This window comes from Cherax quadricarinatus, chromosome 81 (genome assembly GCF_038502225.1).
Source record: "Cherax quadricarinatus isolate ZL_2023a chromosome 81, ASM3850222v1, whole genome shotgun sequence".
In the NCBI taxonomy this organism is placed as follows: Eukaryota; Metazoa; Arthropoda; class Malacostraca; order Decapoda; family Parastacidae; genus Cherax; species Cherax quadricarinatus.
The window spans coordinates 1,713,595-1,736,799 of record NC_091372.1 but is presented as its reverse complement, the minus strand read 5'-3'; the positions used below and the strand labels follow the sequence as shown (position 1 = coordinate 1,736,799).

At 45.6% G+C, this 23,205-nt stretch overlaps 1 protein-coding gene across 1 annotated transcript in view; it reads left to right on the top strand.

The window, feature by feature from the left end:
• Positions 1–23,205, top strand: part of LOC128699782 (uncharacterized) — a 209,340-nt gene that overhangs the window by 120,503 nt on the left and 65,632 nt on the right. Inside the window, exon 3 of the mRNA XM_070102258.1 lies at positions 16,919–17,071. Coding sequence (XP_069958359.1) covers positions 16,919–17,071 — 153 coding nt within the window. The remainder of the gene's footprint in view (positions 1–16,918; positions 17,072–23,205) is intronic.

Sequence of the window (23,205 nt, the reverse complement as noted above, 5' to 3'; positions counted from 1 at the left end):
TATTTCTGTTTCCCTTGGGAACAAACCTCTCCTCTGCCTCCTTGCATTTTGTTGCCACATAGTCCATCATTTCTTGTACTGGTTTTCCTGTCAGTTCCCTCTCCCACTGAATGTATTGAAAGAAGTTCCTCAAGCCTGAGTAGTTCCCCCTTTTGTAGTTTGGTTTTTCCCACCCTATTCCTGCTGCTCTCTCCACTTGGAGCTCAACTATGTAGCCGAAGCACATAACCACATGATCACTAGCTCCCAGGGGCCTTTCATATATGATATCCTCGATGTCAGAACTACTCAAGGTGAATACAAGGTCCAGTCTTGCTGGTTCATCCTCTCCTTTCTCTCTGGTAGTGTCTCTAACATGTTGATGCATGAGGTTTTCCAGTACCACATCCATCATCTTGGCTCTCCATGTTTCGGGACCCCCATGGGGCTCCAGGTTTTCCCAGTCAATCTCCTTGTGATTGAAATTACCCATAACTAGTAACTTTGCTCCCCCCATGTGTGCTCTCCTGACCACCTCGGCTAGTGTGTCGACCATTGCTCTGTTGCTCTCATCGTATTCTTCTCTTGGCCTCCTGCAGTTCTGTGGTGGGTTGTACATTACTGCAATTATCACCTTATGTCCCATCCATTCCTTCCATTTTCTTGACGTGCTTGACCAGGTGTGGGTTCCAGACTGGTGCTGCATACTCCAGTATGGGCCTAACATACACAGTGTACAGTGTCCTGAACGATTCCTTATTAAGGTATCGGAACGCTATTCTCAGGTTTGCCAGGCGCCCATATGCTGCAGCAGTTTTTTGGTTGATGTGTGCCTCCGGTGACGTGCTCGGTGTTATGGTCACCCCAAGATCTTTCTCCCTGAGTGAGATCTGTAGTCTTTGTCCACCTAGCCTATACTCTGTCTGCGGTCTTCTTTGCCCCTCCCCAATCTTCATGACTTTGCATTTGGCAGGATTAAATTCGAGAAGCCAGTTTCTGGACCACATGTCCAGCCTGTCCAGGTCTCTTTGCAGTCCTGCCTCATCCTCATCCGATTTAATTCTTCTCATCAACTTCACATCTGCGAATAGGGACACTTCAGAGTCTATTCCTTCCATCATGCCGTTCGCATATATTAAAAATAGCACTGGTCCTTGAACTGACCCCTGTGATACCCCGCTCGTCACAGGCGCCCACTGTGATACCTCTTCACGTACCATGACTCGTTGCTGCCTCCCTGTCAGGTATTCCCTGATCCATTGCAGTGCCCTCCCTGTTATATGCGCCTGATCCTCCAGCTTCTGCACTAATCTCTTGTGGGGAACTGTGTCAAAGACTTTCCTGCAGTCTAGGAAAACGCAATGAACCCACCCCTCTCTCTCGTGTCTTACTTCTGTTACCTTGTCATTAAACTCCAGGAGGTTTGTGATACAGGATTTGCCTTCCATGAACCCATGCTGGTTTTCATTTATAATCTTGTTCCGTTCCAGGTGTTCCACCACTCTCCTCCTGATAATCTTCTCCATGACTTTGCACACAATACATGTCAGAGACAAAGGTCTTTAGTTTAGTGCCTCATTTCTGTTTCCTTTCTTAAATATGGGGACTACATTTGCTGTCTTCCATTTCTCAGGTAGTTGCCCAGTTTCAAGGGATGTGTTGAAGATTGTGGTTAGGGGCACGCACAGCATTTCTGCTCCTTCTCTAAAGACCCATGGGAAGATGTTGTCCGGTCCCATCGCCTTTGAGGTATCAAGGTCACTTAGCAGTTTCTGCACCTCCTCCTCGGTTGTTCGTATGTCATCCAACACGTGTTGGTATATTCCCTCTTGATGTTCCCTTCTGTGCTGTCTTCCCAGAGCCCTTCCTGTCTCTACTATAAAAACTTCCTTAAATCTCCTGTTTAGCTCCTCACATACCTCCTGATCACTTCTTGTGAGTTCTCCACCTTCTGTCCTCAATCTGATCACCTGGTCTTTGACTGTTGTCTTCCTCCTGATGTGGCTATACAACAGTTTCGGGTCAGTCTTGATTCTCGATGCTATGTCATTTTTATACTGTCGCTGTGCCTCCCTCCTTACCTGTGCGTACTCATTCCTGGCTCTGCGACTAATCTCCCTATTTTCGTGTGTTCTCTGCCTTCTGTACTTTTTCCATTCTCTATTGCACTTTGTTTTTGCCTCCTTACACCGTCGGGTAAACCAGGGGCTAGTTCTGGTCTTCCCGTTGTTACTGTTGCCCTTAGGAATAAACCTTTCCACTGTGTGTGAGTGTGTGTGTGTGTGTGTGTGTGTGTGTGTGTGTGTGTGTGTGTGTGTGTGTGTGTGTGTGTGTGTGTGTGTGTGTGTGTGTGTGTGTGTGTGTCTGGAAGGATGCAGAAGTGTGATCAATACTACATAAAATCAGTCTTGGCTTTGCAGAGTACACCCTATTATATATATATATATATATATATATATATATATATATATATATATATATATATATATATATATATATATATATATATATATATATATATATATATATATATAGGTAGTAGGTTGGTAGACAGCAACCACCCAGGGAGGTACTACGGTCCTGCCAAGTGAGCTTATAACGAAAGCCTGTAATTGTTTTACATGATGGTAGGATTGCTGGTGTCTTTTGTCTGTCTCATAAATATGCAAGATTACATGTACATCTTGCTACTTCTACTTACACTTAGGTCACACTACACTTACATGTACACGTTTATTTATTCACACTCATCTGAGTTTTCTTTGATTTTATCTTAATGGTTCTTGGTCTTATTACTTTTCCTTTTATATCCATGGGGAAGTGAAATAAGAATCTTTCCTCCATAAGCCATGCGTGTTGTAAAAGTCAACTAAAATGCCGGGAACAATGGGCTAGTAACCCCTTTTCCTGTAATAATTATTAAAAAGGATAAGAAGAAAATTGTCAAAGTGGGAAGTTTAAATGTGCGTGGATGTTGTGCAAATGATAAGAAAGAGATGATTGTGGATGTTATGAATGAGAAGAAGCTGGATGTCCTGGCTTTAAGTGAAACAAAGCTGAAGGTGGTGGGAGAGTTTCAATGGAGAGGAATAAATTGTATTACGTCAGGGGTTTCAAATAGAGTTAGAGCTAAAGAAGGAGTAGCAATAATGTTGAAGGATAAGATATGGCAGGAAAAGAGGAACTATAAATGTATTAATTCAAGGATTATGTGGAGTAAAATAAAGGTTGGATGTGAAAAGTGGGTTACAGTAAGAGTATATGCACCTGGAGAAGAGAGAAGTGTAGAGGAGAGAGAGATTTTGGGAAATGTTGAGTGAATGTGTGGGGAGTTTTGAACCAAGTGTGAGAGTACTTGTGGTTCGGGATTTTAATGCTAAAGTGGGTAAAAATGTTGTGGAGGGAGTAGTAGGTAAATTTGGGGTGCCAGGGGTAAATGAAAATGGGGAGTCTTTAATTGAGCTATGTGTAGAAAAAGATTTAGTAATAAGGAATACATATTTTATGAAGAAGAGGATAAATAAACAAGGTATGATATAGCACGTAATGAAAGTAGTTTGTTAGATTATGTATTGGTGGATAAAAGGTTGATGGGTAGGCTCCAGGATGTACATGTTTATAGAGGGGCAACTGATATATCGGATCATTATTTAGTTGTAGCTAAAGTTAGAGTAAGAGGTAGATGGGAAAAGAGGAACCCAATGGAAATAAGTCACTCTGTCTGACTTTTTTGGGTTATCCTAGGTTCTCTACACATATGCTGCTATGTATGATAATTCTATGTAACTGTATTTGTGTATACCTGAATAAACTTACTTACTTACTTACTTACTTACTTACTTAACAACAAGCAAGAGGGAGGTGAAAGTGTATAAACTAAGGGAGGAGGAAGTTCGGGTGAGACATAAGCAACTATTGGCAGAAAGGTGGACTGGTGCAGGTATGAGTAGTGGGGGGAGGGGGTTGAAGAGGGTTGGAATAGTTTTAATATTTTGAGGAACTTTTAAATGTCGACGAAGAAAGAGAGGCGGTAATTTCATGCACTGGCCAGGGAGGTATACCATCTTTTAGGAGTGAAGAAGAACAGGATGTGAGTGTGGGGGAGGTGCGTGAGGCATTACGTAGAATGAAAGAGGGTAAAGCAGCTGGAACTGACGGGATCATGACAGAAATGTTAAAAGCAGGAAGGGATATAGTGTTGGAGTGGTTGGTATTTTTGTTTAATAAATGTATAAAAGAGGGGAAGGTATCTAGGGATTGGCAGAGAGCATGTATAGTCCCTTTATATAGAGGGAAGGGGGACAAAAGAGAGTGCAAAAATTATAGAGGAATAAGTTTACTGAGTATACCAGGAAAAGTGTACGGTAGGATTATTATTGAAAGAATTAGAGGTAAGACAGAATGTAGAATTGCAGATGAGCAAGGAGGTTTTAGAGTGGGTAGGGGATGTGTAGATCAAGTGTTTACATTGAAGCATATATGGGAACAGTATTTAGATAAAGGTAGGGAAGTTTTTATTGCATTTATGGATTTAAAAAAGGCATATGATAGAGTGGATAGAGGAGCAATGAGGCAGATGTTGCAAGTATATGGAATAGGTGGTAAGTTACTAAATGCTGTAAAGGGTTTTTATGAGGATAGTGAGGCTCAGGTTAGGGTGTGTAGAAGAGAGGGAGAATACTTCCCGGTAAAAGTAGGTCTTAGACAGGGATGTGTAATGTCACCATGGTTGTTTAATATATTTATAGATGGGGTTGTAAAAGAAGTAAATGCTAGGGTGTTCGGGAGAGGGGTGGGATTAAATTATGGGGAATCAAATTCAAAATGGGAATTAACACAGTTGCTTTTTGCTGATGATACTGTGCTTATGGGAGATTCTAAAGAAAAATTGCAAAGTTTAGTAGACGAGTTTGGGAGTGTGTGTAAAGGTAGAAAGTTGAAAGTGAACATAGAAAAGAGTAAGGTGATGAGGGTATCAAATGATTTACATAAAGAAAAATTGGATATCAAATTGGGGAGGAGGAGTATGGAAGAAGTGAATGTTTTCAGATACTTGGGAGTTGACATGTCAGCGGATGTGTTTATGAAGGATGAGGTTAATCATAGAATTGATGAGGGAAAAAAGGTGAGTGGTGCGTTGAGGTATATGTGGAGACAAAAAACGTTATCTATGGAGGCAAAGAAGGGAATGTATGAAAGTATAGTAGTACCAACACTCTTATATGGGTGTGAAGCTTGGGTGGTAAGTGCAGCAGCGAGGAGATGGTTGGACGCAGTGATGTCCTGTCTAAGAGCAATGTGTGGTGTAAATATTATGCAGAAAATTCGGAGTGTGGAAATTAGGAGAAGGTGTGGAATTAATAAAAGTATTAGTCAGAGGGCTGAAGAGGGGTTGTTGAGGTGGTTTGGTCATTTAGGGAGAATGAATCAAAGTAGAATAACATGGAGAGCATTTAAATCTGTAGGGGAAGGAAGGCGGGGTAGGGGTCGTCCTCGAAAAGGTTGGAGGGAGGGGGTAAAGGAGGTTTTGTGGGCGAGGGGCTTGGACTTCCAGCAAGCGTGTGTGAGCGTGTTAGATAGGAGTGAATGGAGGCAAATGGTATTTGGGACCTGGACGAGCTGTTGGAGTGTGAGCAGGGTAATATTTAGTGAAGGGATTCAGGGAAACCGGTTATTTTCATATAGTCGGACTTGAGTCCTGGAAATGGGAAGTACAATGCCTGCACTTTAAAGGAGGGGTTTGGGATATTGGCAGTTTGGAGGGATATGTTGTGTATCTTTATATGTGTATGCTTCTAGACTGTTGTATTCTGAGCACCTCTGCAAAAACAGTGATAATGTGTGAGTGTGGTGAAAGTGTTGAATGATGATGAAAGTATTTTCTTTTTGGGGATTTTCTTTCTTTTTGGGTCACCCTGCCTCGGTGGGTCACCCTGCCTCCGTGGGTCACCCTACCTCCGTGGGTTACCCTGCCTCGGTGGGTCACCCTGCCTCGGTGGGTCACCCTGCCTCGGTGGGTCACCCTGCCTCGGTGGGTACCCTGCCTCCGTGGGGTGGGTCACCCTGCCTCGGTGGGTCACCCTGCCTCCGTGGGTCACCCTGCCTCGGTGGGTCACCTGCCTCGGTGGGTGGGTTCACCCTGCCTCGGTGGGTCACCCTGCCTCGGTGGGTCACCCTGCCTCGGTGGGTCTACTCCGTGGGTTACCCCCGTGGGTTACCCTGCCTCGGTGGGTCACCCTGCCTCGGTGGGTCACCCTGCCTCGGTGGGTCACCCTGCCTCGGTGGGTCACCCTACCTCGGAGGGTCACCCTACCTCCGAGGGTCACCCTACCTCCGTGGGGTACCCTGCCTCGGTGGGTCACCTCTGCCTCGGTGGGTCACCCTGCCTCCGTGGGTTACCCTGCCTCGGTGGGTCACCTCGGTGCCTCTCGGTGGGTGGGTTCACCCTGCCTCGGTGGGTCACCCTGCCTCGGTGGGTCACCCTGCCTCGGTGGGTCACCCTGCCTCCGTGGGTCACCCTACCTCCGTGGGTTACCCTGCCTCGGTGGGTCACCCTGCCTCGGTGGGTCACCCTGCCTCCGTGGGTCACCCTACCTCCGTGGGTTACCCTGCCTCGGTGGGTCACCCTGCCTCGGTGGGTCACCCTACCTCGGTGGGTCACCCTGCCTCGGTGGGTCACCCTACCTCGGTGGGTCACCCTACCTCCGTGGGTCACCCTACCTCCGTGGGTTACCCTGCCTCGGTGGGTCACCCTGCCTCGGTGGGTCACCCTGCCTCGGTGGGTCACCCTGCCTCGGTGGGTCACCCTGCCTCGGTGGGTCACCCTGCCTCGGTGGGAGACGGCCGACTTGTTAATATATATATATATATATATATATATATATATATATATATATATATATGTATATACATGTATATATATTCGCGAGAGCATGCGAAATATACACAAACACTGATCTCTGGCTGAAGGAGACTCGAACCTACGAACCTTAGGACAAGGTACGCAGTGCTGTACCAATCTACCCACACTGGACAATACCTTGGCGTGTAGCATGTGCTACACGTTTGATCCAGGGCAGCCAGCTTTCAGGGAGAAGGCTTACAGCTTTTCATCTCATCCCCTGCTGTAAGCCTTCTCCCTGAAAGCTGGCTGCCTTGGATCAAACGTGTAGCACATGCTACACGCCAAGGTATTGTCCAGTGTGGGTAGATTGGTAAAGCACTGCGTACCTTGTCCTAAGGTTCGTAGGTTCGAGTCTCCTTCAGCCAGAGATCAGTGATATATATATATATATATATATATATATATATATATATATATATATATATATATATATATATATATATATATATACTTTCAAATTGACATAAATTTATATAGACAAATTTTTAGTTTTTGTGGACATAATATTAAGCTTCAAATGTGAGGTGCTTGTTTTTGTTGTTTTTGTTTTAACTGTTGTTCTTTTGTTTGGTTTATTATTATTATTATTATTACAAAAAGAAGTAAAGAAGAGAATAAATAAACCAAGAGAAAGAAGAATAAATCGTAGAGAGGAGCAGACAAGAATAACTTACGAGACTTTTAGAGAACTTCGAAGCAAAGTTTAGATGCATTAAGTTAGAAACTTTGAACCAACTTAGCCAAGACTCGTATTACAAAGGTTTGCAACTTGACCCAAACTTAATACTAATCAAAGTTGTGTCTCCTGACCTCTTCAAGATTTTTTCCCCTCGTGGTTCTTATTTAGGGGGTCGCGACCTCCCTGTGCCTCTCTCTCTCTCTCTCTCTCTCTCTCTCTATATATATATATATATATATATATATATATATATATATATATATATATATATATATATATATATATATATATATATATATATATAAAGTAAGATACATAGGAAGGTGTGCATATAACAAGGTGAAGAGAGAGAATAATGCAGAGGTGTACACAGTATAGTGTGGGCTAGGACCAAGGAACTGGCGTTGGTCTCCAGGGATGACCCACACAATACTGAGAACTCTTGTGGTCCCTCAGGTGTATACACACACACACACACACACACACACACACACACACACACACACACACACACACACACAGAACAGCGTTCCGATACCTCAGTAAAGAATCGTTCAAGACACTGTACACCGTGTACGTCAGGTCCATACTGGAGTATGCAGCACCTGTTTGGAACCCGCACTTGATCAAGCACGTCAAGAAATTATAGAAATTGCAAAGGTTTGAGACAAGGTTAGTTCCTATGATGAAAGGCTAAGGGAAATCGGCCTGACGACACTGGAGGACAGGAGGGTCAGGGAAAACATGATAACGACATATAAAATACTGCGCGGAATAGACAAGGTGGACAAAGACGGGATGTTCCAGGGATGGGACACAGAAACAAGGGGTCACAATTGGAAGTTGAAGACTCAGATGAATCAAAGGGATGTTAGGAAGTATTTCTTCAGTCATAGAGTAGTCAGGCCGTGGAATAGCCTAGAAAGTGACGTAGTGGAGGCGGGAACCATACGTAGTTTTAAGGCGAGGTATGACAAAGCTCATGGAGCGGGGAGAGAGGAAACCCAGTAGCAACCAGTGAAGAGGCGGGGCCAGGAGCTTTGACTCGACCCCTGCAACCACAAATAGCTGAGTACAAATAGGTGAGTACACACACACACACACACACACACACACACACACATACAGAAGCGAACCAAGTAGCGATCAGTGAAGAGGCGGGGCCAGGAGCTGTGAATCGACCCCTGCAACCACAATTAGGTGAGCACACACACACACGTCAGAAAGCCTTTAAAGATCTTAAAAGCAAAGGTCTTTGTGTTTGTGTGTATACCTCTTGAGAAAGAGAGAGAGAGAGAGAGAGAGAGAGAGAGAGAGAGAGAGAGAGAGAGAGAGAGAGAGAGAGAGAGAGAGAGAGAGAGAGAGAGAGAGAGAGAGAGCAAGGTTGTCAGAGGTGCTATTACTGGCCTCATAACATTGTGCTCTCTCTCTCTCTCTCTCTCTCTCTCTCTCTCTCTCTCTCTCTCATTCCATCAATAAGGCAGAATACCTGTCTCAACCCTCATTATTAAGGTGTCCTTACCTGACCCTTATTGACATGACCTTCACTGACCTGACCTATACTGATCTGACCTTTGACCTTAACTTTATTGACCTGACCTTTATTAACCTGACCTTTCCTGATCTTTATTCATCTGATTTATTGACCTTACCTTTACTACCCTGACCTTTACTGGCCTGATCTTGACTACCCTGACCTTTACCACCCTGAACTTTACTGACCTGACCTTTACTACCCTGACCTTTATCACCCTGACCTTTACTACCCTGACCTTTACTACCCTGACCTTTACCACCCTGATCTTTACCCTGACCTTTACTACCCTGACCTTTACTGACCTGACCTTTACCACCCTGAACGTTACTGACCTGACCTTTACTACCCTGACCTTTATCACCCTGACCTTTACTGACCTGACCTTTACCACTCTGACCTTAACTGACCTGACCTTTACTACCCTGACCTTTATCACCCTGACCTTTACTGACCTGATCTTTACCACTCTGACCTTAACTGACCTGACCTTTACCACCATGACCTTTACTACCCTGGCCTTTACCACCCTGACCTTTACTACCCTGACCTTTACTGGCCTGACCTTGACTACCCTGACCTTTACCACCCTGAACTTTACTGACCTGACCTTTACTACCCTGACCTTTATCACCCTGACCTTTACTACCCTGACCTTTACTACCCTGACCTTTACCCTGACCTTTACTACCCTGACCTTTACTGACCTGACCTTTACCATCCTGAACGTTACTGACCTGACCTTTACTACCCTGACCTTTATCACCCTGACCTTTACTACCCTGACCTTTACCACCCTGATCTTTACCCTGACCTTTACTACCCTGACCTTTACTGACCCGACCTTTACTACCCTGACCTTTACTACCCTGACCTTTATCACCCTGACCTTTACTACCCTGACCTTTACCACCCTGATCTTTACCCTGACCTTTACTACCCTGACCTTTACTGACCTGACCTTTACCATCCTGAACGTTACTGACCTGACCTTTACTACCCTGACCTTTATCACCCTGACCTTTACTGACCTGACCTTTACCACTCTGACCTTAACTGACCTGACCTTTACCACCATGACCTTTACTACCCTGGCCTTTACCACCCTGACCTTTACTACCCTGACCTTTACTACCCTGACTTTCACTGACCTGACCTCTACCCTGACCTTTACTGACCTGACCTTTGCTGCCTGACCTTTACTACCCTGACCTTTACTGACCTGACCTTTACTACCCTGACCTTTACCACCATGACGTTAACTACCCTGATGTTTACCACCCTGACCTTTACTGACCTGACCCTTACTACCCTGACCTTTACCACCCTGACCTGACCTTTACTACCCTGACCTTTACCACCATGACCTTTACTACCCTGACCTTGACTGACCTGACCGTTACTGACCTGACCTTTACTACCCTGACCTTTACCACCCTGACCTTTACCACCCTGACCTTTACTACCCCTGACCTTTACCACCATGACCTTTAAGGGGATATTAACAAGGTCTTGAGGATATCTCTCCAAGAGAGAACCCGCAGTAATGGATTTAAATTAGATAAGTTTAGATTTAGAAAGGACATAGGAAAGTATTGGTTTGGAAATAGGGTAGTTGATGAGTGGAACAGTCTACCTAGTTGATGAGTGGAACAGTCTACCTAGTTGATGAGTGGAACAGTCTACCTAGTTGATGAGTGGAACAGTCTACCTAGTTGGGTTATTGAGGCTAGGACTTTGGGTAGTTTCAAATTTAGGTTGGATAAGTACATGAGTGGGAGGGGTTGGATTTGAGTGGAACTTGCACATCGGAGCTTGTTTCTTGGGTGGCATTGAAAATTGGGTTGGTCAAATGTTTGTTAGTGGGATGAATTGTAAAGGACCTGCCTAGTATGGGCCAACAGGCCTGCTGCAGTGCTTCTCCTTATGTTCTTATGTACCCTGACCTTTACCACCCTGACCTTTACTACCCTGACCTTGGAAGTACTGGGTGCTGGTGGAGTGGCTAATATACACATTAGTTATGAAGCTACCCTAGTTGCTAACTCTGTGATGAAGGCAGAGTTAGTTTCTAACTTAGTTGAAGTTAGTTAAGTTGGGTTCTGGAATGTAATCACCTCCCCTCCAGCATGTTGGTAAGTTTGTCTTGGTGAGTTGGGAATCTATCTACAAACTGACGATCATTAAAGTATGTCTGGTCGTGGGCACATGTTTTAATGACCCTTGGGTAGTAGATAGGTTTTAAACTTAGTTAAGTAAGTGTATCAGTGTAAATATTGCACCAGGTAAGTGTATTTGTACTGGTACACCTGCTTGTTGTTCTAGGTATTGTCCCACTTTGTTCCATGGTACTGTATTGATAGCCTTCTTAGAGTCGAAGAATGTCCATCTAAAGTAAAAGGACACAAGTGCAACTAATGTGACATTTATTGTGGCAACGTTTCGCTCTCCAGGAGCTTTATCAAGCTTGATAAAGCTCCTGGAGAGCGAAACGTTGCCACAATAAATGTCACATTAGTTGCACTTGTGTCCTTTTACTTTACATATTGTCGGTAATTCTACCAACTTTATTACAATGTCCATCTACCCATCGCTCTCTCTCCTGGCTTATGTTAGCTTGTTGTAGAAGTCTAGCAGGTTTAAAAGATATGTTATCATCTCTTACGGTGTGCTGGTTGTTTACAAATCCATTCCTCTTTACGGGCTCTACTAATGTGCTAATCTTCTCCATAACCTTATACTGAGACCTTCCTGTAGGTGAATACCAGTCTATCTCCCTTGTCTTCAATAGTAAAACTGCATCTCCTGTCTTCCACACCTCTGGCAGTTATCTTCTGTTGAATAACTTGAAAGCTTTGGGTAATGGCTCACACAGTGCCTCTGCTCCTTCTCTCAAAACTCATTGAGAGATGTTGCCTGGCCACATTGCCTTTAAGGTATTTGTCTCACTCTGGTAGTTCTTGACCTGTGTGTGTGTTCAGTACTTGTCGAGGCATTCTACCTCACTAACTAGTAATAACTCTCTCACTATGAGTGACCAGGCTTCCTCGTTTTTGCTAGTTCGCTCTCCCCCTTCCTTCTTTCGCCTTATTACCTGCTACTTCACCGTCATCTTCCTTCTGATGTGGCTGTGTAACAATCTTGGCTAATAAGTTTATTTATGTACAGGTATACCTAAGAACAGGTACACATAAACAGAGGTACACATAAATACAGTTTCACAAATGTTGGTGATTACAATTATCACACACAGTAACATATAAATTACCCACCATGATAACCCAGAAAGTCAGAGTGACTTATTTCCACCGTGGTTATTGTTAATGTATGAGATATACTGTTGACTCATTCTCACAGTCTGACTGACTCTCTCTTCCTACCCAACAAAATTCTGAGAATTCTACACAACATATGTATATATATAAAATAACTTGGAGCAGAATACAGTGACCACGACTCTCCTAGTAGAGTGCTAACTCACTAATAACTTTACGTTCCTAGTTTCCAGTCGTTCTGTTGTGACGTACTAATGATAGACTTCACCATACAAACTTTTCTTATTTTACGACTCTATTCTATATTTGCCTTCCTGTGTTTATAATAACTTAAGGATAAGTGAAGTGCAGTGAACATTTGCCAGAGCTCAGTAATATCCACCAATATTGTGGTAGACCAAATATACTAGTTAGGTCAGGTAATGTTTGTCAGGAAACAGAGCAAGTATTTCCTGACGCGGGTCTTAGCCATATGGTGACCCACAGCTGAAGCTTTTGGTCATCTGACCGAGGCCTTCCACTGGCTTACCACTCCACCACTTTAAAAAATATGATTATATAACCATTTCATTCTTGTCTTTATACTACCAAATATAGAGATCAGTCAAACCATCTCTCTCTACCTTCCTTCCCTATCTACCATCGTGTAGATGGCACAAAGAACCCACAAGTTGATAAATTAGACACATGTGCAATACATGTGCCTAGCATGGGCCAGTAGGTGACTACGACCTGCCTAGCATGGGCCAGTAAGTAACTAGGACCTGCCTAGCATGCGCCAGTAGTTGACTTAGACTTGCCTAGCATGAGCCAGTAGGTGACTACGACCTGCCTAGCATGGGCCAGTAGGTGACTAGACCTGCCTAGCATGGGCCAGTAGGTAACTAGGACCTGCCTAGCATGGGCCAGTAGGTGACTAGGACCTGCCTAGCATGGGCCAGGAGGTGACTAGGACCTCCCTAGCATGGGCCAGTAGGTGACTACGACCTGCCTAGCATGGGCCAGTAGGTGACTAGGACCTCCCTAGCATGGGCCAGTAGGTGACTAGGACCTGCCCAGCATGGGCCAGAAGGCCTGCTGCAGTGTTCCTCCTCTCTTATGTTCTTAGTTTCCACATGCATCTGCTGAAGAGGGTCCCAGAAAGGAACCGAAATATACAGGTCAGTCAGTCTCGTGAGTTACTGTCTGTGTGGGTTATTACTCAGCATAGTGACTTATACTGTGTACGTCATTATGACGTGATGTTAAGAGATAAGATAAGATAAGATAAGATTTCGTTCGGATTTTTAACCCCGGAGGGTTAGCCAGCCAGGATAACCCAAGAAAGTCAGGGCGTCATCGAGGACTGTCTAACTTATTTCCATTGGAGTCCTTAATCTTGTCCCCCAGGATGCGACCCACACCAGTCGACTAACACCCAGGTACCTATTTGCTGCTAGGTGAACAGGACAACAGGTGTAAGGAAACGTGTCGAATGTTAGGTAAGACACATATGCAACAGTTAGGTATCTTTATTATGAAACGTTTCGCCTACACAGTAGGCTTCTTCAGTCAAGTACAGAAAAGTTGATAGAAGCAGAAGATACTTGAAGACGATGTAATCAGTCCATCACCCTTAAAGTTTTGAGGTGGTCAGTCCCTCAGTCTGGAGAAGAGTATTGTTCCATAGTATGAAACAATATGGAGAAGATGTGACGGGATGGAGCTTTTTATAGCGCCAAGAGGTGAGACGTAGGCCACTAGGAGAGGTAAGAACTCAGATGTTGAGAGGTCAGGTCCCTCTCAAATCCAGCCCCTCTCACTAGTGGAAGTTGTCGAAGTTGAGAGCGGCTGGATTTGAGAGGGACCTGGCCTTTCAACATCTGAGTTCTTACCTCTCCTAGTGGCCTACGTCTCACCTCTTGGCGCTATAAAAAGCTCCATCCTGTCACTTCTTCTCCATATTGTTTCATACTATGGAACAATGCTCTTCTCCAGACTGAGGGACTGACCACCTCAAAACTTTAAGGGTGATGGACTGATTACATCGTCTTCAAGTATCTTCTGCTTCTATCAACTTTTCTGTACTTGACTGAAGAAGCCTACTGTGTAGGCGAAACGTTTCATAATAAAGATACCTAACTGTTGCATATGTGTCTTACCTAACAACCTGTCGGTATTTTATACCATTTTAATGTTCAAACGTGTCGAATGTTTCCACCCGCCGGGAATCGAACCCGGGCCCTCCGTGTGTGAAGCGGGAGCTTTAGCCACCAGGCCACCGGGCCTGTAACATCTCAGCTACACTGTAACATTATCTCAGCTACACTGTAACATTATCTCAGCTACACTGTAACATTATCTCAGCTACACTGTAACATTATCTCAGCTACACTGTAACATTATCTCAGCTACACTGTAACATTATCTCAGCTACACTGTAACATTATCTCAGCTACACTGTAACATTATCTCAGCTACACTGTAACATTATCTCAGCTACACTGTAACATTATCTCAGCTACACTGTAACATTATCTCAGCTACACTGTAACATTATCTCAGCTACACTGTAACATTATCTCAGCTACACTGTAACGTTATCTCAGCTACACTGTAACATTATCTCAGCTGCACTGTAACATTATCTCAGCTACACTGTAACATTATCTCAGCTACACTGTAACATTATCTCAGCTACAGTGTAACGTTATCTTACCTGCTCAGGTAGACACCTACCTGCTCAGGTAGACACCTACCTGCTCAGGTAGACACCTACCTGCTCAGGTAGACACCTACCTACTCAGGAAGACACCTACCTACTCAGGTAGACACCTACCTACTCAGGAAGACACCTACCTACTCAGGTAGACACCTACCTACTCAGGAAGACACCTACCTACTCAGGTAGACACCTACCTACTCAGGTAGACACCTACCTACTCAGGTAGACACCTACCTACTCAGGTAGACACCTACCTACTCAGGAAGACACCTACCTACTCAGGTAGACACCTACCTACTCAGGTAGACACCTACCTACTCAGGAAAACACCTACCTACTCAGGTAGACACCTACCTGCTCAGGTAGACACCTACCTACTCAGGAAGACACCTACCTACTCAGGTAGACATCTACCTACTCAGGTAGACACCTACCTACTCAGGTAGACACCTACCTACTCAGGTAGACACCTACCTACTCAGGTAGACACCTACCTACTCAGGAAGACACCTACCTACTCAGGTAGACACCTACCTACTCAGGAAGACACCTACCTACTCAGGTAGACACCTACCTACTCAGAAAGACACCTTCCTACTCAGGTAGACACCTACTTACTCAGGTAGCCACCTACCTACTCAGGTAGACACCTACCTACTCAGGTAGACACCTACCTACTCAGGTAGACACCTACCTACTCAGGAAGACACCTACCTACTCAGGTAGACACCTACCTACTCAGGTAGACACCTACCTACTCAGGTAGACACCTACCTACTCAGGTAGACACCTACCTACTCAGGTAGACACCTACCTACTCAGGAAGACACCTACCTACTCAGGTAGACACCTACCTACTCAGGTAGCCACCTACCTACTCAGGTAGACACCTACCTACTCAGGAAGACACCTACCTACTCAGGTAGACACCTACCTACTCAGGTAGACACCTACCTACTCAGGTAGACACCTACCTACTCAGGAAGACACCTACCTACTCAGGTAGACACCTACCTACTCAGGTAGAACTCAGGAAGACACCTACCTACTCAGGTAGACACCTACCTACTCAGGTAGACACCTACCTACTCAGGAAGACACCTACCTACTCAGGAAGACACCTACCTACTCAGGTAGACACCTACCTACTCAATCACCCTCAAATTTTACATCAGACTTTCATTACGTCACCGGTAACGTCTTGACACAGTCGCTACGTTATAATTAAGGACAGCTTCCCGGAACGTAGTGTCACGTACCTTCTCCATTATTTACGTTCATTTCTCTTCTATTTTCGTTCACCGTGTTCACCAACGTTCAATATGTTGTTAGAATGTTAGTTATAATTGTTGTGCGCTAGAGTTTTGTGTTGTTCCAACACTATTAGTGGTGCAGACTTGATCCTCCGTCACTGTGAGTGTTGTTCCAACACTATTAGTGGTGCAGACTTGATCCTCCGTCACTGTGAGTGTTGTTCCAACACTATTAGTGTTGCAGGCTTGATCCTCCGTCACTGTGAGTGTTGTTCCAACACTATTAGTGTTGCAGGCTTGATCCTCCGTCACTGTGAGTGTTGTTCCAACACTATTAGTGGTGCAGGCTTGATCCTCCGTCACTGTGAGTGTTGTTCCAACACTATTAGTGTTGCAGGCTTGATCCTCCGTCACTGTGAGTGTTGTTCCAACACTATTAGTGGTGCAGGCTTGATCCTCCGTCACTGTGAGTGTTGTTCCAACACTATTAGTGGTGCAGGCTTGATCCTCCGTCACTGTGAGTGCATTATATAACACAAATAATGTTGCAGACTCGATCCACCGTCGCTAATAATGATATTATTCAACAGGTGAGTGTCCGTTCATGTGGGAGGAGGGCCCAGGAGCTTGTTACTACCTGGCCAGACACAATGCCAGCTGGAGCAGTGGGAAGCACTACTGTCACTCTCAGAGTGCCACACTTCTACACCTGCACTCTGACACCCAGAGTGACCTTATTAGAGGTGAGTGTCATGACACTCTCACTTCTATACCTGCACTCTGACACCCAGAGTGACCTTATTAGAGGTGAGTGTCATGTCACCCTCACTTCTACACCTGCACTCTGACACCCAGAGTGACCTTATTAGAGGTGAGTGTCATGTCACCCTCACTTCTATACCTGCACTCTGACACCCAGAGTGACCTTATTAGAGGTGAGTGTCGTGTCACCCTCACTTCTACACCTGCACTCTGACACCCAGAGTGACCTTATTAGAGGTGAGTGTCGTGTCACTCTCACTTCCATACCTGAACTCTGACACCCAGAGTAACCTTATTAGAGGTGAGTGTCATGTCACCCTCACTTCTATACCTGCACTCCGACACCCAGAGTGACCTTATTATAGGTGAGTGTCATGTCACTCTCACTTCTACACCTGCACTCTGACACCCAGAGTAACCTTATTAGAGGTGAGTGTCATGTCACTCTCACTTCTATACCTGCACTCTGGGTATCAGAGTGACCTTATTAGAGGTGAGTGTCATGTCACTCTCACTTCTATACCTGCACTCCGACACCCAGAGTGACCTTATTATAGGTGAGTGTCATGTCACTCTCACTTCTATACCTGCACTCTGACACCCAGAGTGACCTTATTAGAGGTGAGTGTCATGTCACTCTCACTTCTACACCTGCACTCTGGCACCCAGAGTGACCTTATTAGAGGTGAGTGTCATGTCACTCTCACTTCTATACCTGCACTCTGGGTATCAGAGTGACCTTATTAGAGGTGAGTGTCATGTCACTCTCACTTCTATACCTGCACTCCGACACCCAGAGTGACCTTATTATAGGTGAGTGTCATGTCACTCTCACTTCTATACCTGTACTCTGACACCCAGAGTGACCTTATTAGAGGTGAGTGTCATGTCACTCTCACTTCTACACCTGCACTCTGGCACCCAGAGTGACCTTATTAGAGGTGAGCGTCGTGTCACTCTCACTTCTGTACCTGCACTCTGACACCCAGAGTGACCTTATTAGAGGTGAGTGTCATGTCACTCTCACTTCTATACCTGCACTCTGACACCCAGAGTGACCTTATTAGAGGCGAGTGTCATGTCACTCACTTCTATACCTGCACTCTGACACCCAGAGTGACCTTACTGGAGGTGAGTGTCATGTCACTCTCACTTCTATACCTGCACTCCGACACCCAGAGTGACCTTATTAAAGGTGAGTGTCGTGTCACTCTCACTTCTACACCTGCACTCTGACACCCAGAGTGACCTTATTAGATGTGAGTGTCATGTCACTCTCACTTCTACACCTGCACTCTGACACCCAGAGTGACCTTATCAGAGGTGAGTGTCATGTCACTCTCACTTCTACACCTGCACTCTGCCACCCAGAGTGACCTTATTAGAGGTGAGTGTCATGTCACTCTCACAACACTTCTACACCTGCACTCTGACACCCAGAGTGACCTTATTAGAGGAGAGTGTCATGTTACTCTCACTACTACACCTGCACTCTGACACCCAGAGTGACCTTATTAGAGGTGAGTGTCATGTCACTCTCACTTCTATACCTGCACTCTGACACCCAGAGTGACCTTATTAGAGGTGAGTGTCATGTCACTCTCACTTCTATACCTGCACTCTGACACCCAGAGTGACCTTATTAGAGGTGAGTGTCATGTCACTCACTTCTATACCTGCACTCTGACACCCAGAGTGACCTTATTAGAGGTGAGTGTCATGTCACTCTCTTCTATACCTGCACTCTGACACCCAGAGTGACCTTATTAGAGGTGAGTGTCATGTCATCCTCACTTCTATACCTGCACTCCGACACCCAGAGTGACCTTATTATAGGGGAGTGTCATGTCACTCTCACTTCTACACCTGCACTCTGACACCCAGAGTGACCTTATTAGATGTGAGTGTCATGTCACTCTCACTTCTACACCTGCACTCTGACACCCAGAGTGACCTTATCAGAGGTGAGTGTCATGTCACTCTCACTTCTACACCTGCACTCTACCACCCAGAGTGACCTTATTAGAGGTGAGTGTCATGTCACTCTCACAACACTTCTACACCTGCACTCGGACACCCAGAGTGACCTTATTAGAGGTGAGTGTCATGTCACTCTCACTACTACACCTGCACTCTGACACCCAGAGTGACCTTATTAGAGGTGAGTGTCATGTCACTCTCACTTCTATACCTGCACTCTGACACCCAGAGTGACCTTATTAGAGGTGAGTGTCATGTCACTCTCACTTCTATACCTGCACTCTGACACCCAGAGTGACCTTATTAGAGGTGAGCGTCGTGTCACTCTCACTTCTGTACCTGCACTCTGACACCCAGAGTGACCTTATTAGAGGTGAGTGTCAAGTCACTCTCACTTCTATACCTGCACTCTGACACCCAGAGTGACCTTATTAGAGGCGAGTGTCATGTCACTCACTTCTATACCTGCACTCTGACACCCAGAGTGACCTTACTGGAGGTGAGTGTCATGTCACTCTCACTTCTATACCTGCACTCCGACACCCAGAGTGACCTTATTAGAGGTGAGTGTCATGTCACTCTCAGTTCTACACCTGCACTCTGACACCCAGAGTGACCTTATTAGAGGTGAGTGTCATGTCACTCTCAGTTCTACACCTGCACTCTGACACCCAGAGTGACCTTATTAGAGGTGAGTGTCATGTCACTCTCACTTCTACACCTGCACTCTGCCACCCAGAGTGACCTTATTAGAGGTGAGTGTCATGTCACTCTCACAACACTTCTACACCTGCACTCTGACACCCAGAGTGACCTTATTAGAGGAGAGTGTCATGTTACTCTCACTACTACATCTGCACTCTGACACCCAGAGTGACCTTATTAGAGGTGAGTGTCGTGTCACTCTCACTTCTATACCTGCACTCTGACACCCAGAGTGACCTTATTAGAGGTGAGTGTCATGTGCACTATGACACCCAGAGTGACCTTATTAGAGGCGAGTGTCATGTCACTCACTTCTATACCTGCACTCTGACACCCAGAGTGACCTTACTAGAGGTGAGTGTCATGTCACTCTCACTTCTATACCTGCACTCTGGCACCCAGAGTGACCTTATTAGAGGTGAGTGTCATGTCACTCTCACAACACTTCTACACCTGCACTCTGACACCCAGAGTGACCTTATTAGAGGTGAGTGTCATGTCACTCTCACTTCTATACCTGAACTCTGACACCCAGAGTGACCTTATTAGAGGTGAGTGTCATGTCACTCTCACTTCTATACCTGCACTCTGGCACCCAGTGTGACCTAATTAGAGGTGAGTGTCATGTCACTCTCACTTCTATACCTGCACTCTGACACCCAGAGTGACCTTATTAGAGGTGAGTGTCATGTCACTCTCACTTCTATACCTGCACTATGACACCCAGAGTGACCTTATTAGAGGCGAGTGTCATGTCACTCACTTCTATACCTGCACTCTGACACCCAGAGTGACCTTACTAGAGGTGAGTGTCATGTCACTCTCACTTCTATACCTGCACTCTGGCACCCAGAGTGACCTTATTAGAGGTGAGTGTCATGTCACTCTCACAACACTTCTACACCTGCACTCTGACACCCAGAGTGACCTTATCAGAGGTGAGTGTCATGTCACTCTCACTTCTACACCTGCACTCTGCCACCCAGAGTGACCTTATTAGAGGTGAGTGTCATGTCACTCTCACAACACTTCTACACCTGCACTCTGACACCCAGAGTGACCTTATTAGAGGAGAGTGTCATGTTACTCTCACTACTACACCTGCACTCTGACACCCAGAGTGACCTTATTAGAGGTGAGTGTCGTGTCACTCTCACTTCTATACCTGCACTCTGACACCCAGAGTGACCTTATTAGAGGTGAGTGTCATGTCACTCTCACTTCTATACCTGCACTATGACACCCAGAGTGACCTTATTAGAGGCGAGTGTCATGTCACTCACTTCTATACCTGCACTCTGACACCCAGAGTGACCTTACTAGAGGTGAGTGTCATGTCACTCTCTTCTATACCTGCACTCTGACACCCAGAGTGACCTTATTAGAGGTGAGTGTCATGTCACCCTCACTTCTATAAGTGCACTCCGACACCCAGAGTGACCTTATTATAGGTGAGTGTCATGTCACTCTCACTTCTACACCTGCACTCTGACACCCAGAGTGACCTTATTAGATGTGAGTGTCATGTCACTCTCACTTCTACACCTGCACTCTGACACCCAGAGTGACCTTATCAGAGGTGAGTGTCATGTCACTCTCACTTCTACACCTGCACTCTACCACCCAGAGTGACCTTATTAGAGGTGAGTGTCATGTCACTCTCACAACACTTCTACACCTGCACTCGGACACCCAGAGTGACCTTATTAGAGGTGAGTGTCATGTCACTCTCACTACTACACCTGCACTCTGACACCCAGAGTGACCTTATTAGAGGTGAGTGTCATGTCACTCTCACTTCTATACCTGCACTCTGACACCCAGAGTGACCTTATTAGAGGTGAGTGTCATGTCACTCTCACTTCTATACCTGCACTCTGACACCCAGAGTGACCTTATTAGAGGTGAGCGTCGTGTCACTCTCACTTCTGTACCTGCACTCTGACACCCAGAGTGACCTTATTAGAGGTGAGTGTCAAGTCACTCTCACTTCTATACCTGCACTCTGACACCCAGAGTGACCTTATTAGAGGCGAGTGTCATGTCACTCACTTCTATACCTGCACTCTGACACCAGAGTGACCTTACTGGAGGTGAGTGTCATGTCACTCTCACTTCTATACCTGCACTCCGACACCCAGAGTGACCTTATTAAAGGTGAGTGTCATGTCACTCTCACTTCTACACCTGCACTCTGACACCCAGAGTGACCTTATTAGATGTGAGTGTCATGTCACTCTCACTTCTACACCTGCACTCTGACACCCAGAGTGACCTTATCAGAGGTGAGTGTCATGTCACTCTCACTTCTACACCTGCACTCTGCCACCCAGAGTGACCTTATTAGAGGTGAGTGTCATGTCACTCTCACAACACTTCTACACCTGCACTCTGACACCCAGAGTGACCTTATTAGAGGAGAGTGTCATGTTACTCTCACTACTACACCTGCACTCTGACACCCAGAGTGACCTTATTAGAGGTGAGTGTCGTGTCACTCTCACTTCTATACCTGCACTCTGACACCCAGAGTGACCTTATTAGAGGTGAGTGTCATGTCACTCTCACTTCTATACCTGCACTATGACACCCAGAGTGACCTTATTAGAGGCGAGTGTCATGTCACTCACTTCTATACCTGCACTCTGACACCCAGAGTGACCTTACTAGAGGTGAGTGTCATGTCACTCTCACTTCTATACCTGCACTCTGGCACCCAGAGTGACCTTATTAGAGGTGAGTGTCATGTCACTCTCACAACACTTCTACACCTGCACTCTGACACCCAGAGTGACCTTATTAGAGGTGAGTGTCATGTCACTCTCACTTCTATACCTGAACTCTGACACCCAGAGTGACCTTATTAGAGGTGAGTGTCATGTCACTCTCACTTCTATACCTGCACTCTGGCACCCAGTGTGACCTAATTAGAGGTGAGTGTCATGTCACTCTCACTTCTATACCTGCACTCTGGCACCCAGAGTGACCTTATTAGAGGTGAGTGTCATGTCACTCTCACTTCTATACCTGCACTCTGGCACCCAGAGTGACCTTATTAGAGGTGAGTGTCATGTCACTCTCACTTCTATACCTGCACTCTGGCACCCAGAGTGACCTTACTAGAGGTGAGTGTCATGTCACTCTCACTTCTATACCTGCACACTGGCACCCAGAGTGACCTTACTAGAGGTGAGTGTCATGTCACTCTCACTTCTATACCTGCACTCTGGCACCCAGAGTGACCTTATTAGAGGTGAGTGTCATGTCACTCTCACTTCTATACCTGCACTCTGGCACCCAGAGTGGCCTTACTAGAGGTGAGTGTCTTGTCACTCTCACTTCTATACCTGCACTCTGGCACCCAGAGTGACCTTATTAGAGGTGAGTGTCATGTCACTCTCACTTCTATACCTGCACTCTGGCACCCAGA